This window comes from Haliotis asinina, chromosome 9 (assembly GCF_037392515.1).
Source record: "Haliotis asinina isolate JCU_RB_2024 chromosome 9, JCU_Hal_asi_v2, whole genome shotgun sequence".
Classification (NCBI taxonomy): Eukaryota; Metazoa; Mollusca; class Gastropoda; order Lepetellida; family Haliotidae; genus Haliotis; species Haliotis asinina.
In genome coordinates, this window is record NC_090288.1 from 44858342 (window position 1) to 44876298 (window position 17957).

The 17957-nt window shown below is 37.5% G+C and overlaps 1 protein-coding gene across 2 annotated transcripts; it reads right to left on the minus strand.

Moving 5' to 3' along the window:
• Nucleotides 1-8874: 8874 nt before the first annotated feature.
• LOC137296231 (26S proteasome non-ATPase regulatory subunit 10-like) lies at nt 8875-17945 on the minus strand. 2 transcript variants are annotated; one of them, XM_067827969.1, is made up of 5 exons: nt 17855-17945; nt 14864-15077; nt 13913-14106; nt 13459-13587; nt 8875-11569 (listed from the first exon to the last, which is right to left on the minus strand). In XM_067827969.1, exons 2-5 carry the CDS (start codon nt 15045-15047, stop codon nt 11366-11368), a joined length of 711 nt encoding a protein of 236 aa, XP_067684070.1. In that variant the 5' UTR covers nt 15048-15077; nt 17855-17945; the 3' UTR covers nt 8875-11365. The 2 variants fall into 2 exon arrangements, with proteins under 2 accessions (XP_067684070.1, XP_067684069.1); XM_067827968.1 differs by having other exon boundaries at nt 14864-15083; nt 17855-17929.
• Nucleotides 17946-17957: the final 12 nt, after the last annotated feature.

Here is a 17957-nt window from a genome sequence, read left to right on the forward strand (position 1 = left end):
TGCGGACAGCTTATGAGGTTTCGATACTCATTGGCGCGAAGCATTGTTTTCATACGCTTAATTGACTTGTGATTTTCGAGACATCCAGTGCCATTGTTGTATTTTCTGTTCTGGATCCTTGTTTGGATCTTCTTGATCAGGTGATCAAGCTAAAATTTCACCTATTCGATTCACAATTTTGTGGAAAGTGAAATTCATTGGTACGTTTTCACTTGAAACAGACTAGACGTCAGGCGAAAGCCATCGCGCTTGAATACGCATGTGGCGTATAAGATATTTTAGGTACGCTTAAATGACTTTTATAGAGACATCCACTGCCTGTCGTCTTTTCAGTAGCAACAGACAACGGACCTCTGCCTTAAGTAAGTATATGTGGAAAACTCAACTTGATGTTTTATTGTTGACACATTCATTCGTTCGTTTGTTTGTTCGTTCGTTCGTTCGTTCGTTCGTTCGTTCATGCACGCATGCGGCAAAGAGCAGTATTCCAGTCTTGTGACTTCAGGGGCCTGTTCGGTTCTGGATCGGAACATACTGCCATTGATCTTGCAATCAGTGTGTTTCCAAACTTTGGTAACATGTCGGGCTAGCTACGCCTGAGAGTTACCAGTCCTCAAAATAATCCACTTGCCCGAAATTTGAATGAAGACATTAAACTAAAGCTAAAGATTACAAAAGGTAAATACCATAAAAGAATGACCCCTTGAAAATTCACGATCTGTGGGGCTTGTGACTGAGGTGATTTACTAGCCCGACTGGATTTCTACTAGCAACGGGTTAACGGGCAAGTGACTATTTCTCATACTGATCGTGATCAGCAATCAACCTGTCGTCAAATCAGTCAAACACCCCAATCCATTTGTCACCCGATAGCATTGGCTACTGCCGATCTGCTCCAACCATAGATATCATACAGTTACGTGACATAAAGTTGCTAATATGCAAGGATTTAAGTTGAATTATTACAAGCTGAATTATTAAATGATCTTGAGTGAGCACACTGGGTTTAAAACCGCGTTGAACAACAGGTGTGAAAGCTTGATATTGAACCCGTGAAGATCCGAGCAAGAATTGGTCTTCAGCAAACCACGCTTGTAGCAAGAAGCGACTAACCAGTGGTCAGGCTCGCTCACTTGATTGAGACGTCATCGAAACTCAACAGATAGATCAATACTCATGATGATCACAGGATAATCTGGTCGACTCGGTTATCTACAGACCGCCTCCAAGCAGCTAGAACATTGCTGACTGCAGCCTTAAACAACAAACAGACAAACAAACTAGATCAGGGCGGAAGTGAAACAGGGTTAACCATTTAAGGTGGAAACCTTGGAACACTGCAAAAGTGCTGACAAACTTGAAAAATTAACAAGACACTATGTTTGCAGACCTTAAGATACACTGAAACTTAATGACTGTCAGATTCAGCAAACAAGAAGAATTTCTTTTTCATTCTACAAAGTGTAAATTATTAGCTCATGGATATAATTGTTAATGAAGGTAAAATCAGCTGGTACTGGTATATGCAGTGAATAACCATGTGTCTACTGAGCGATGTTTGGCAATAAGTCATCAGCTGGAGGGCACAGTGTACTGCTTGGATAGAAGCCAGGATACCCAACCCTACTGACTCTATCAAAGCATTGAAAACAATATTTACCAGTATGTAAATATTCGTGATTATTGTCATCCCAATTTCATAGGTAAGATTTGTAGCCATTTACATACAGGAGTTATTTCTAACAAGCACTTGCTAGACTGGCTGTTGCCAGTTTTGACATGCCAAGTGAGTGAACATTGCAGTCAGATACATCGAAAATCATCTCACCACAATCATATCTTATAAATGCAGTATTTAACAATAAACAAACAATCATTTCTGCTACCACTATGTGCGTTTTATGTAACATGATTAACGAGATTGTGTACATTATGTGCCAGTAAATAATTATTGTGATACCAGTCAGTCTGGTGACTGACATCATGAGTCACAATCTCTGAATTTAGGATATAATGACATATTTCAGCTAAGTTACTATCAGTGACCATTACCTCTCAATTCTGCTAGTGGCCTTCTACTGCAAGTATGGGTTGTTGAAGTCCAGTTACAAACCAGATATTCAGAATGACCGTATTCTGGCAAAAATTACATCATGAACTTACTTAGTTACTTGATTACTTCTGTAGATCATAACTAGAAACTTAATCACCTTTTGTCAGCCAGTTTAGCAAATCCTTCATGCTGCCTATGGTTTTCCATCCACTTTCATTTGGTGCCTTGACATTGGTAGCCGAAGTAGTGAGTGAGTTTTGTTTTATGCCACACTCAGCAATATTCCAGCAATTTGACGGCAGTCTGCAAATAATCGGGTCATACCAGACAATCCAGTGATCAACAGCATGACCATTGAGAATGAGTGAGTGAGTGAGCATGGTATTACACCACTTTTGGCAACATTTTAGCAATACCATCACTTCACACACTGTACCCATGTACCCATGGGAATCGAACCTCGGTCTTCAAGTTCAATGTGATGAGCAAACACATTAACTACTAGGCTACTCCTTCCCCCCTGGCCAAGGTAATGACTGACAGTATATTACCAAAGACTGACCATGCCCTTTAGCTAAAGAAAACATACAAAAGGTTCATCAGTAATAATTTATTGATTAACAACATAGAAAAGGCATTTATAATTTGACAGTAGACTTTTGATAAATGTCATACAAGTTGAACAAAACACTGATATATAACAAAATATGCTGAAAAATACTGAAGCACAACTGTATGTCATTCATTAGCACAATGATGAGTATTTAAGCCAACACTCCCCAGAAATCACTGCATTTATGACAATGTTATTTCAAGATTTTTTTCACATATATAACAAAACTGCTTGAAAACTTAAAAGCATTAAATCTCACATGCTGAGCAAGCATAAAACATGCTGACCAAGCATAAAACATTAACACATCACATTAAAATACCATCAAAATATTATCATGTTTTAATAATGACAAAATGCCTCTAATGGTATAGCTCATATGACATTTTAGCAGCCCAAAGCACACACAATATGCCTCAATTGTATTTCCATTCCCTGTTGGAATCGGTGTTTCAGGTCATCATATGTTCAGGTCAGGTGTCATAGGTCAAGGTCATATATCTCATACTCTCCTAGCTAAAACACAGACGACAATCTATTCCGAGACATATCTGCCTTCAAGGCTATGGTAGGACCAAGGCAATGGATGCCTTCAGTAAAAACAAAGACTTGCTCTTCAAAACTATGACAGCTCTAATAAACATATTATCATTTTACAGGGTATTTTCAAAATATATGTTTAAGATATTTGTCATTTTGTCAGTTCCATGGCTATAATTAATATGTCTGGTAAAATAACATCCAAATTAGTTACAAGGAGGAATCCTCTATTGACAATCCAATATTGTGAAGCTTAAGAAAAAATGTGTTGAGTATCAAACTAACATACGCGCCAATCCAGAAGAAAACATTCAACCTTCCTTCAGTGTTCGGCCTTACCCGTAACGTACAGGGTCTTCCAGTAACCATGGGGACTGACCCTGACAATTTGTCATTGTGAATTTCAACTTTAAGTGTAAATTTAAAAGTGTATATTAATATGAAGTCAAAGTTTGTTTTAATGTCATTATTATGGAGCCATATCCAAGTAAATTTTGCTTAATGTATGAGTGATGAATCAAATCGAGATCATAAGAATATCTGTAGATTGAATGAGTTAGTGAGTGAGTTTGGTTTAGCAATATTCCAGCAATATCACGGCTGGGACGTGTAGACTAAATGAAGGAAAGAGACTCTATTATACTAAGTGACTGAATTTGAATGAATAAACAAAATATGTCTGAAAGGTTACTGACAGATCGGGAAAGAAACTTTGAAACTTCTTACCTTAATTTCATAACTTACAACAAATGACAGTGTAATGAGCAAAAGTTCAGTAAAATGTTTAAGGTATTAAACCACTTTTACAGATATACTACTAATGTGTGAGTTAATCCTGTCTGAAAAAATAGGTAACAGAACCAGGAAAAGAGTTGTTGAATATTGTTTTACTGTGCTGTTAGAAATAATTCCATAATATCAGTGGCTGTAAGGTATCAAATCCGAAACATCAAATTGAGTGAGTGAGTGAGTGAGTGAGTGAGTGATATCGTATGAAAGGAAAACCTGAAGCGATTCAGGTCTTACATGTTTAGACCTTTTCTTAACAATCTCAATCATGGATATGTTGCTATCAAACAAGAAACATAAACTAGGCAGTTCAACTATCATCATTCACTTATTTCCTGTCAGTGTCTATCAAGTTTGCCACCTCACTCACAAGGGATATCCTTGGACACAAACTGATTTCACAAGTACATATGATATGCATTAACCAATAAAAAAAGCTTCTAAAGTCTGACCACAGAGGGAAAATATTTCTCCAAATGAACAAACAAGGGCTTGATCATGAAGGGTAAGTCGAGGCCCTTTGCAGCGACTGAGATTAGATAATTTTCAACTTTGCAAACATATCGACAGTATATGACTGACAAATAGCTTTTTCTGTCCAACACGTTTTCATCCATATACTGTTATTCTTCCTTACTTGTTTTGAATTTATATGCTACATGTGACCAAAGATAAGTTTGTCAACATATGTTGGTACAGACTTTCCTTATGTCTTTGATTATAGGTTTACTCGAATTCACTGAAAAGAAAAACACCTCAGAAAAGTCAAACAAGCTCATTGGAGACATTATACCTTCAGTCTGCATCGAAGTTTGAAAGATACAAGAGTTGAAAAGAATGAAAATATAAATTCTTTGTCAACTGAACATATTCTCATCACATTCAATCACTTTCAACCTTTCCTCATTCGAAAAGAGAAGCCCAGAATACCAATCACCTCATAATACCACATGCTTGAGGGGTTTCATAATAATCCAGTAAGTTCACAAAAAACATTGTATAAATATTATACAGATTATAATAAGATAAAAATCATGCAAAAGGTAAGAGTATTATGATATGACAAACATTGAAGGTAAATCTTTGAGACACTGAGCAGTGCAGACACTGTGCATAGGTAGAATACATAGGTAGGACACACAGGTACAATCCAGGTATATTAGACAGATAAAACACACAGGTAGAACATACAGGTAGAATTCAAAGGTAGAACATACAGGTACAATCCAGGCATCCTCGATATTTCCAGGGAATACGTTCCGGTAAGTCTCCACTATACCCTGGATGCATCTATGGCTCCATAAATGTATTACCTCCCTTGGCTGGCTTTTTTCCCAATCAGGTGTATATGCGGGGAAGTTGAGCAAACCAATCACAACTCACTTTCGCTTTTAAATTATCTAACCTGTTAAACCTTGCAATACAAACCATGTAGAAAGAGGCAGAAGGAGTTCTTGCATATATTTTTTAAAATTTTCGGACCTTTCTGTATGATTTCCCCCAAATCTGAGTCACAGTGCGAACAAACCTTCGCAGCTGCGACCACTATCTTTGTTGACACTGGCAAGTTAAGTTGTAATGGTAGCTTAGCTGATTGGTTTGTGTGAGAATGCAGAGCCAGCAAAGGCAGGCAATAAAAATTTCTGGCCAAGCCATAGATGCATCCAGGGTATAGTGGAGATTTATCAGAACATATACCCTTGAGATATCAAGGATTTAATCCAGGTAGATCAGCCACACAAAGAACACAGGTAGAACATACAGGTAGACATGACGAGGGTGATTACATCTCATATTAGTTGCAACAGTACCATAATTATTCTAATCAGTGTCATTATTCTTGACCAGTGTCATTTCATTGTGAAGAGCTGACAATTGTAACCTGGTAGACAATCACATGTCTATTATAATACTGATAGCACAGAGTGTCACAAGTGTCTAATGACACATTTACTTGTTGTTTAACGCCTTACTCAGCAATATTCCAGCTATACAGCAGCTGTCAGTAAATAATCAAATCTGGACCCGACAATCCAGTGATCAACAGCATAAGCATTAATCCACACAACTGGGATACGATGACAAGTGTCTCCTGAATCAGTGAATCTGACCTCCCAATCCCATTAGATAACTACTGCAACATGAAGATCAGTTAAAAAACTGATTATGAATGAGTATGCACTTAAAATTAAAGTATATAACATTGTTTACCACAATGATGTTTACATAATCTACTAATTGGTTTAGGGCATTTACAAAAACAAGAAACACACTTAAAAATATAGGGGCAATGCTTTATGATGAATGCTTTGAAGAACTTTTCAAAACTGTTATTACGATACACACATTTTTTCATAAAATTATTTTTGTTGATATTTACAATTATCTTTCACAATAGAGAATATTTATGGTACCTGATAGTTGACACAGAAGAGTTTGTACAGTTTGTGAAAAATAAACTGTTTCTTCTCTTCAGTATTACAAGGGGGCACATCAATTTGTGGACATATCTGTACCTCAGTATTTCAAGGGACATGATACACAGAGGCTCATGGATTCCCTGACACATCCCTTCCTCAGCATTACAGGGAGCTTGATATACAGAGGCTCATGGATTCCCTGACACATCCCTCCCTCAGTTTTACAGGGGAGCTTGATATACAGAGGCTCATGGATTCCCTGACATATCCCTCCCTCAGTGTTACAGGGAGCTTGATATACAGAGGCTCATGGATTCCCTGACATATCCCTCCCTCAGTATTACAGGGGCATGATACACAGAGGCTCATGGATTCCCTGACATATCCCTCCCTCAGTATTACAGGGAGCTTGATATACAGAGGCTCATGGATTCCCTGACACATCCCTTCCTCAGTATTACAGGGAGCTTGATATACAGAGGCTCATGGATTCCCTGACACATCCCTTCCTCAGTATTACAGGGAGCTTGATATACAGAGGCTCATGGATTCCCTGACACATCCCTTCCTCAGTATTACAGGGAGCTTGATATACAGAGGCTCATGGATTCCCTGACACATCCCTCCATCAGTATTACAGGAGGCATGATATACAGAGGCTCATGGATTCCCTGACATATCCCTCCCTCAGTATTACAGGGGGGCATGAGATACAGCGTCTCTCGGGTTCCCTGTTACTTTACCTTAATCAAGGTGGGAATAATGAGGTGGTATGGTGAGTATGTACCGGTAACATCGAGTATACAAAATGATACAAAATTTGACATGGCATACAAATATGATGAACATTTTCAAAACTATAATATGGCACAATATGAAACGACTGGAGGGTATGCTGATATATAATGTCATGCAATATCAACAGCTCAATGAATCAACCTGCAACTAACTTCTCAAGCATGGTACTGTAGTTCACCTTGTTGCTCTCAGCATCAATATGTACACTTCATATTACAAGAGCAGATGCTGCTCCAAAGCTTGGTGATTATAGATTTATGCCACATATGCTGGGCAATAACAACAATATCATGGTGGGGACTCCAGAACTGGCTTCAAACATTGTACCCATGTGGGGAATTGAACCCTGGTGTCTGGCGTTACAAGTGAATGCTTTAACCACTAGGCTACCCCACCACCTCCCAAGCTTAGACCTAAGGTAGCCCTCTGATACCTCACTGTGTAAATGATCAGAGCTGCTTTCACAAATCCACCTTGGCTCCATGACTGTCATAACACTATAGAAGAACATATGATGGTCGTAATTCTATGTTAAAGTACAGGAGATATTATAATCATAGTGCTACGATCGCTTTGTGAAACGTGGCTCAGGTCTATGTCATGCACATCACAGGCATTCATTTACCAACATAAAATTCCAATATTCTCAGGTTCAGTCAATGATCATTTTCTCCCTACAATATTATTAAGAAAACTGTAACATACAATCATTAGCAATAAATAATGTATGTCTTATATTGGAAATATTTTTCTGCTTCCTCTAAAGTTGGTGTGAACGGTGATAGTAGCAAAAGAACCACAATCAATATTCAGCTTCACTGAATGCAGTGAAAGTGTTTTTGACAGAAAAGGATGGTCAGTGGACAAGATCACATATAAACTCACTTGGGCTTCTTGTCTAGGCAACACAAACACTGTCTTTCCTTTCCTGAGCCCATATTTTCACATGAATTGCAAAAAGATGAATGTTTTGACACCATTCACCGACAGACAAGAGACGGAAAAATGATATGAATATTGCACATCCTCAGTCAAAATATACCTTTTTCTGTATCACTGTTACATGAGTCACTAACATGTCCGGAAAATGAACTATGTAGAGACTTCATGATTTTAGTCATATGATGTAAATCTCATCAAGTGAAGGTTAAAACCCATATTTTCACGTTGTGAAGATGACAAACTGTAATCAAACCCCCCATCAGTGTTCAAGTGTTAAATATAATACTATTAAATAATTAATAAGATATCATAACAAATAAAGTTGAACAATTACTTCTTTTCTTCACATTGTTCTGATACATATACAAATGTATACAAAGGTATTTAAGATGCATGTACAGATATTTAAGGTACTAAACCACTTATCCGCAGTAAGAACAGTGATTAAAGTATCTGCAATTTGCATCCTCCATCCTCCAAATCATGTGTTCAGTATATACTTGAACACCTCTATATCATATACAGGACACAGTAGGATAAGGACCCACTTGGATCATCGGAAGAGTCATATGATGCACTTAGAATTCTTTTAACAGTTATCTGACATTTTCGCACAAAGGAGAACCAGACACTTGCATCGTTTACACTTATAATAAACAGAAAACATATTTAAAAGCATGTTGTGTCAATCCTTTAAGAAATTTGGCCCAAACTAAAATAGTCACAGGCTCATAAAAAAGTATTGACAAGGTTTAAGTTATACATACCTGCTATTCTGAATCTTTCCTGAAATGCTTATGTATTTCACCATGCCAAAAGTCTTATCGAGCTTGTAAGTACAAAAGCCAAAAAGGCTAGTTCAATAATATTTTTTCCTGTATTCCTTAACTTCCAAAATTCCAATGCTCTGCAGAAGGCCCTAGTCCTACTTTGTCCTTTCAGATTTAAACAAAACAAGACACAATGTTATGTTGAACACAGCAATGGCACACTCTCATTTCCTGGATTTTTAAGCACTCTTACAACTAAGATACTTGTAAGGTAATGGTAATTGATGGCACTTATGTCTACCTTAGCGCTAAGAGAGCTTTGAAAATCTAGGCCCAGGACTATTGTAATATCACTAAGGTAAAAAAATCTTATTCCAGATATTTCTGAATTGCACTTACATTAAATGTTTACCGGGATAGTCATTTTCAACTATACATATCAAAAAAAGTCAGCAATAATTAGGTCTGTAAACATATCAGTCTGGACTAGACAGACCTGTGATGTATATAAGCTGCAAACTATGCACAGGTATCATAACTAGGGTCCACAACTCACCGATGAAGAAGTAGCTCATTTTGATAATAATCTCTTGCCCCTTGCATTCAAATCAACATTCACTAATTGACTATATCTCTCCAGTTTACTTCTCCATCACCCTCTCTAAAATCAGATCATGCATTCTGACATGGTATCAATTCCCACTTTTGTGTCCCCAGATAAGATTATTACTGCAGGAGCAAAATTGATCGAATATTCAGTCTGTGAATCGATCTGACTTTCATCAGCAGTTATCGATGGGCTCGTGAGACTAATCAATATTTGTTAAAAACGAATCATCAAATTAAAGTATGCTTCTCATGGCTATATCTGTTGAATGAAAACATTAACAACTGACTGACCGATTCATGAAACTGCAACGTAAACAGTATATTTGCCTTTATGTATAAACAGGAAGTATCCTCAATCATCTTCATTGTAGTTCTAACTGATGCCTGCTTCACTTCCACAATGTCATGATTGTGATTCTGATTGCTCAAATGCGTTTTGTATCTGGGTTTATGAATACAACTGATCATTGATCAATTATTTATATCTGATTATTGATTCACATACTGTGGGTGATAATCTGTACTAAAAATTATCATGATGGAATAAAAGATATGATTTTGATGAGACTGCACTTTGTCAATATTTTGTCCAAACGGGTGCAGAGAGATAGGTCTACTTTATCATATGACACAAATATAGTGGTGATTGTGACATGATTATTGTTGTTCGTATTGACTAATCATTAAATATACATGAGTGAGTGAGCAAGTGAGTGAGTTTGGTTTTACGTCACTTTTAGCCACATTCCAGCAGTATCACAGCAGGCATTAATTATAGTGAGTGAGTTTGGATTTTTGCCACATTTAACAATATTCCAGCAATATCATTGCAGGGGACACTAGAAATGGGCTTCACACATTGCACCCATGTGGGGAATTGAACCAGGTTCTTCAGCATGATGAGTAAACACTTTAACCACTAGGCTACCACACCACCATATTGACTTTAAAGGGGATAGGGTTATGATAAGTTCTAAGACCAACCTGGCCCACTCATCCTCATTGTCTTCCCACAGAGGTTACTCCTGTCATGTTTTCCTACACAACCTCTGCTCTATTACAGCCATTTTTCTTGTAAAATCCCCTAGCAGCCAATATCTCCTTTCTTTTTATCCAAATGGATCACATGTTTGATCGAATCAGACCCAATATGGCATCTATGGAGTTGAGGAAGAGATTTTAGTTTTCCAGAAGCATGCTGAAATTACTGAGGCTTTGCAAATGATCACTTTTGAAGCAACGTCACTGATTGCACAACTAAATCTGATTGCAACCAATCACAACTCCAGAACACTTGCACCATGGAAGAGTCATAGTGGAACAGAGGTTATATAGGAAGATGTGACAGGAAAAACCTCTGTAGGAAGAGAATGGCTCATCCCAAAAGACCCTTAAATAAACGACCAGTCTCTTACTAATTGTTTGATCGGCAGTCCTTTACTCTGATCGCATAATAACACAACACACAAGTGGCAAGTGACAACAAGATGATGCACAGGTGTCATGAATATGCATCACAAAATACATGAGAGAAACAAGTTCATTTTCCTAAAGGTAATAGCAGGTGACATGAAAAAATCACAATTGATAATTGTAAATATTAATCACAATAAAAACATCTGGGCGTCTCAAAAGTTGTAAAGGCTCATTCAAATTTGCTGTTAGTATATGACATATAGAAGCATACAAACCTGCTATGGCTTGATATGATGAAATACTGTCCTATATTCAGTATCTACCTACCCATGCAACTTTAACATCTTCACATAGTTTCCACCTTTTTGGTACAGCAGACAGCTTTTTGAGACAGACCCTCCTCAGTTCAATCATGTCAGCTAAGTTCTGCTAGTAGTAAATAGTCTTTGAGCTGTCGAGGAATCATGAAGCTATCCACTTTGGTTTGTGGATGGTCACCAAGCTCATTTCGAATTGTGGCACGGCAAAGGTGTTGCAAACTTCGCGGGGTCTGGGAGAGGCGGCACAGATAGGCACAGAAGTCCTTGTGGCAGCTCAACTGCTTTGGGATATCTCCTGACTGAAACAAACAGAAATAAAATAAAAATGAAATAAACAAGGCAACAAAACAAGCTTACCAAATCACAAAAGTTAACATTCACACATACTGTCTGAACTTTTACCTTGAAAATATTTGTGCTCAAATGATTCCAAATGCTATTTTCCACGAAATCGCTCAAAAGTGATACACATGGAGGACACCATTATTCACAAACAGTCACTGAAAACAGTGAACGTAAATCCGACTGAACCCAATATAGTAGCCATTGTCTGAATGGTTAAATCCATTAAGTCATTTCACGTTTCATTGCTCAGTCAAAGGTCACTCAAAGGTTAGCTGTCACAACTTTCTACTACTAGTATGACCGTCCAATCAAACGCAAGACAGTCCAACAGATTTAACCAATCAGACAATGGCTACTGTTTAGGTGTTTAGTGGGACTTACAAAATTCCTCAGTCACTAACAATGATCCATCAACAAACTAAAATCTGCATACAAAATAGATATTAAGTGTTATGAAGAATCGAATAAAAAAATGATCAAAACGAGGGTTCAATATCGAAAGTTGAATCAAGGTCTGGGGGAATCATTGCAGCCCTCATGCATACTATATTGGAATTACACTTTCTAAGTAAAATACACATTTTAGATCATGTAAAAGGAATATGATCTGGACAACCAGTTGTCCAACTTCCTATTATTTTGTAGAATCCGAAGGCTAGAAAGCTGACTTTCTGTGCAGACAATTCGGTGCTTTACTTCAATACTGGGTTCGAATCCCAAATGGGAGTACAACAAAATCAGTACTTTATTGAGAAAATGTAATCACAAATAAAATCTATGTAACATAATCCCAAAGTTCAAAAATTATGTGCCATGAAAAATTGTGGGAAAAGTTCAAACAGCCTGACATTTCTGAGTTTTGAGGCATCTGCCCCAAAGAGGAGATACTAATGACAGCGAGTTTTAGATCTGTGATGGTTTCCATTTATGAGGATGAAATCTCCTGATCATGGTGGTAAAGAAATGTAGATAAAATCTAAAGGTAAGATGACATCTAAAGATGATGAATGTCTCTGATACGGATAAATTCTCCACATAGAGGTCAGACTCAACTGATGCACTCAGGACCTCGAATCTCCTTACAGAGATGTATTGTAACGGTATGTAAGATTTTGACTTTGATTGATGGCTCGGACTTATCACGATTGATATATATTATAACAAAAATGGATAGAATTATCATTAAGATGCCTGCATGTTATCAGAAATGAGCGGACCACTGTAACTTGCTTGACAATGGGCCATTATCATGTCCATTGTTATGTGACGTCATAAGTAGCTCAGCTGTTGATCTTCAATCGCCTTCGGTTGGTTTGAACATGGGTTCAATAATGACAATATTTCTGACTCACATTTGTCACATGTACCTGTGCCATAAAGCACTTTCTTGCTAGTGCCAACCGTAACAATTGTACCATAAATTACAACATGCAGCAATGAAAACATTGACGTGAACTCTTAACATTGTCAAACAAACAAAAATGGCGCTTGGCAGTATGGGCAAAGGTCAAGGTTGAATGTCATCACTCTCGATCGTGACATAATTTGGTTTTTTTTCTATATTTGTAAAAAGTGTGTCAGTGACCTATGTTTACAGTAAATGCTTCAAAACCAATACCATTGTTTCGGTATTGTCAACTGCCCTCCTGAGTCGGTCAGTTAATGAAAGACTTTGGGCTTCTGCAAATAATAATGACATAGTGATATGTGAATGACATAGTGAAAATAGTGATATCCTTATCAAAATTGTGAATTAAGAACATTTATTGATGTGAGTTCTCTTCAGTACAAGCTGACATATTCCCTACATAGCTGACATATTCCAAGTAGGGAAGCCACATACCTTGTTTTTGAATGTGAGCTGTGCTCCGGCCACTACTAGGTAATGTAATACCTCCAACTGGCCGTGAGATGCGGCAAGATACATCGGAGTCACGCCCCAATTGTCTGCACAGTTCACATCTGCTCCATGCTGGAACACAATCACATTTTTAGTCTTTTGTCATTACAGTAAGAGAATGAGTGAGTGAAATTAGTTCCATGTGAATTTTAGCAAATATCCAGCAATATCATGGCAGGGGACACCAGAAATGGGCTTCACACATTGTACCCATGTGGGGAATCGAACCCCAATCGTCAACATGATCAGCAAACACTTTAACCAGAAGGCTACTGTTATTGTTATTTGGTATTGCTGATTTAGAGCATTATAATAAAATTAGGTTGGGATAAGATCATTTCACTTACTATGCAATCCTGTATGTTATTTAGAGACAAACTGACATCTTTAACACTACCTTTATAAGCAGTAAGGCACTGTCTGGGTACAGACTGACAACAGCATGCAGTGGTGTGCCACCATGACGACACTGCGTATTCACATGGGCACCAAACTTGAGTAGCTCCTCTATACAATTCTTGTGTCCCTTATACGCTGCCCAGTACAGAGGTGTCTTTCCATAGTAGTCCTTGCGATTCAGGTTTACTGTACCTGGTGAAGTGAGAATAGAAAAGTCACCACTTACATAGTATTGTATTCTAATAGTGGTGCTCTGATTGACTGAAATAATTGCCGATTCATTGCAATGACTAAACGACCACACAATGAATCATGTTATTTCATAATCGAACAAAAAACAATTTTGGAACACTTGTTTGCATTAACAATATTCATAACAAGGCTGGTTTTGTCAGTTTCATTTCATAAGCACTACAAGCTTGTTCCAAGTCCTGAATGAATTTAACTTAAAGACAGCATCATGTGCAGAACAGATGAAAGAAAAACATGTTTTTACTTTTTATATTTTCTGTGCATTAACTGACACAACCATGAAAATTTGAAAAATGTTGCTATCCAATTATTTTTGATGATTGAGAAGATGAAATGAACCAGTCATCAATTTGAAATTTTAACTGATTTCAAAAGCTATATTCTACAAATGTCATTAAAATCTGGGTTAGCACAGAGGTCTATGTTAATTATTCATGATATTCATCAACCCATGCTCCTGTTGTCATAGGCAGCTAGCATAAACAAGTGGTCAGACTCACTTGATATGTCACAATATCTCAACTGTATATACCAATGATCATGCTGTTGGTCACTGGATCATACCTAAGCTTTAGTATTCAACGTTGATCAGGATAAGTGTAAAAATGAATCATTACATAAATATCAACACTGGCCTAATTTTTAAGCTGTGTCCAAAATTTCAGATAAAACATGCTAAATACAAGATTTAACACACCTGTTTTGTGTAGAATTTCATGAATACGCCGAACATTCCCATGACTGGCTGCATAGTGTAGATCAGTCCAGTTGTGATTATAGCTTGGTGGAGAGATGCGGTAACAGTAAGTGGTTGGTTTGCTAGTAGCAGGAGAATCCTTCACATCGCACCAAGACAAGCTGCTGCCTCTCACACCCATCATAGTTAAAGTAATGCCATTTGGCTTGCCATTCTAAGTCTGCAGAAAAAAAGAGTTTGTATTACATGCAAAAAGCAGTCTAATTGTCACCTTTTAACATGTTTAATGAACATCCCCAAACTGTCTGACCAAAACCAAGTACAATGTACAATAACCAAAAATTTCATTGGTGAGAGGTGGTCGGGTAGTTTAGTGGTAAAAGCCTGTCACGCTGAAGACCTGGGTTCAATTCCCCACATGGGTACAATGTGTGAAGCCCATTTCTGGTGTGCCCTGCTGTGGTATTGCTGAAAAATTGCTAAAAAGCGGAGTAAAACCAAACCCACTCACTCATCAGTCAGAGGCAAGACCGAGTATGGTTTTTTGTCACTCATAGTTTATTCCTCTCAATGCTATCGTCGAACCCATTCGACAGGAGTGCAGGATAATGACATCTCCAAATAAAACTTGCAATAATTATTCAACGAGTCGGATTTACGTGTCATATGAATTATGTATGGAATGTACTAATTCTCACCTTTTTATATATGTAATGTTCAATACGTTTATATACCTTAAAACGAAACGCCCGCAAATTAAAAATGAGATCGCCGAATTTCTCGGCACGCAGTCGAAAATAACGGCCATTGTTGACTTCCAGCGCACCACACCGTGTGGTACCCAATCTAATATTTTCTTCATAATGAAATATTTTTTGATAGTTTAGTCGATATTTTTTTTCCTTGACGAAGAGAAAGCTCATAAGTTTCCCATTTTTGGCATGATGAGCAAACACTCTAACCACTAGGCTACCTTAATGCACCATTCTACTGATATTGCTGATGATACCATTCTGACAAAACATTCTGAATTCAACTCTGTGTCAGGAAGCTCATGAACACAAGACCTGAAATAAATGAGTAAGTCAATGAGATGGTTTTATAACACTTTGTGGAATATTGATGAGTGTGGCATAAAATGAAACTCACTCACTCAGCAAACACTTTGCCCACTGTGCTACCCCAACCACCTATCTTCAACGTAATCGATGATAAAGTGAAACTCATGTTATAGGGTCCAACATTCTCAGCTACTTAAGAATTCCAGTACTTTTGTTGGGCAGAGTCCCATCCAGGATTCAAACCCCCACCCTCAGAGTCTGGCACCTAATCACCAGCACAGTCACTGGTCTCACCCACTCAGCTACTTCACTAGAATAGAAGGCAGCCAACTGGCAGTCTTGACATGGACCTTGTGTACTCCTTGTTTAAATGTAAATCGGCACAACTCACATGGACAAAAGCTATGAATACACAATGTCATTTCGCAGTGGTCAAATGAACATATGTTATATTTGGGATTACACTTTTTCACTTGCTGGAGATTAGGTGCCTGGCAACAATGGGAGGATTTCATAGCACAGCTTTTAACACATCTCTGCAGAAGGGAGGTGCCTTGAAAAAAATGCTGGGGTAGTGGGTGGCCTAGTGGTCAATGCCACCTCTAAGTTAAAGAACATACTTTCCTGTTATTATAATGTTCACCAACATGACAAAAGCATTCCCTGACTATATCTTAAGTAACTTTGTTACTCTTACACTTGTTTCCACATAAATACAGGCCACTATGTCTCAAGCAGAAATGCTCTGGAGAGCACTACTATTGTACAAAATAAATGAAATTGACTAACTTGTATTTCCACATCAAAACCATTTGTTGAATCTGTTACAGTGAATGTCTCACCTTTTTGGGAGATATCTGATCATGTCAGAGATTTTTATCACCTTCTACCTGCCACTATGATTTTCTAATACCCTTGCATCATGGGTTTCTATGGTATTAAGAAAATTACAACTATGAATACGATCACTGATATTGTCAAGGCATATAAACATAACCTAGAGTTAGACAACATACCTTTGTATCATTTAATGTCAATAAAACACTTTTGTCATTCTGAAGTTCATCGTTGTCCATACTGGACGACAGGTGCACAAACTCTGGTGACCTCATATGATTCTGTGGTATTCCCTACAGATCAACGTATGGGTGCACACGTCATAATCTCACACGTTATAAACAGCTAATCCGGAAGTGTCAAAGTTTACAGTTTTAACAAAGTTGATAAATCGTAATACAGTCAATGATTTTAGAACTAACGGAATTGTCATATTTCTTCAGCATAAATTTCCAGTTCACAAAATGTGAAGAGTTGATCAACAGAATATGTAAAATGGAACATGAAAAAACAACTGAAGGGAAGACCCTATTGGGCTTCCATAGTTTGAAAAATGGAGCAGGGATTCCTTGTGATTATTTTTATTGATTACATCAGCCGACATTAGCCGACAAGTGATATTTGGAAAACTTTGAAGCCTAACAAGTTTATAGAAAATGTTTTTAAAGATTTCACAAAAAGAGGCATTACGTGCTAGACATAAAGTTGTTATTAGTAGATGACTGTACGTACGCAAACTGATGAAAATCTGAAGTTTGAACATTTTACCATGGATACAAATTCACAAACGCCGTTATCAGAACACTGAATGAAGTTAACAAGTCGATCAGTTTCTTGGATGTGAAACCTAATTGATAGCATCAGCACCACAAATTGTCCCTTTAAACAATAAAAATAGATGTCAATAACCATTTGAACATTTCGATAAGTGGTAATCTGAAACAGATTCGCAATCAATGTGTCTGATCGTAATCATCATCATCATGCTTTGCCGTGCTGGATCTATCCATCACATTGACATTTGTTTAACACCAGAGTAAAAACACCCATAAATAATTATATAAACAACTACATATAAATCTAAGTTACAAACCTGAATAATGAATAGTAAATTTGAGATTCTGACCAGGTGACAGTGTCAGTGTAAATGTTGTTGTTTATCTCCTCGCACCTGCCTGAAGGAAGTGGCCTAACAA

Bases quoted from the DNA above. Each gene is read 5' to 3' on its own strand.
- LOC137296231 (XM_067827969.1), bottom strand. From the start codon at position 15,047: ATGATGGGTGTGAGAGGCAGCAGCTTGTCTTGGTGCGATGTGAAGGAT. The intron at 14,107-14,863 runs GTGTGTTAAATC...TCACTTCACCAG, and splicing joins TGAAATTCTACACAAAACAG to GTACAGTAAACCTGAATCGC. The intron at 11,570-13,458 runs GTATGTGGCTTC...TGTTTGTTTCAG, and splicing joins AGCTCACATTCAAAAACAAG to TCAGGAGATATCCCAAAGCA.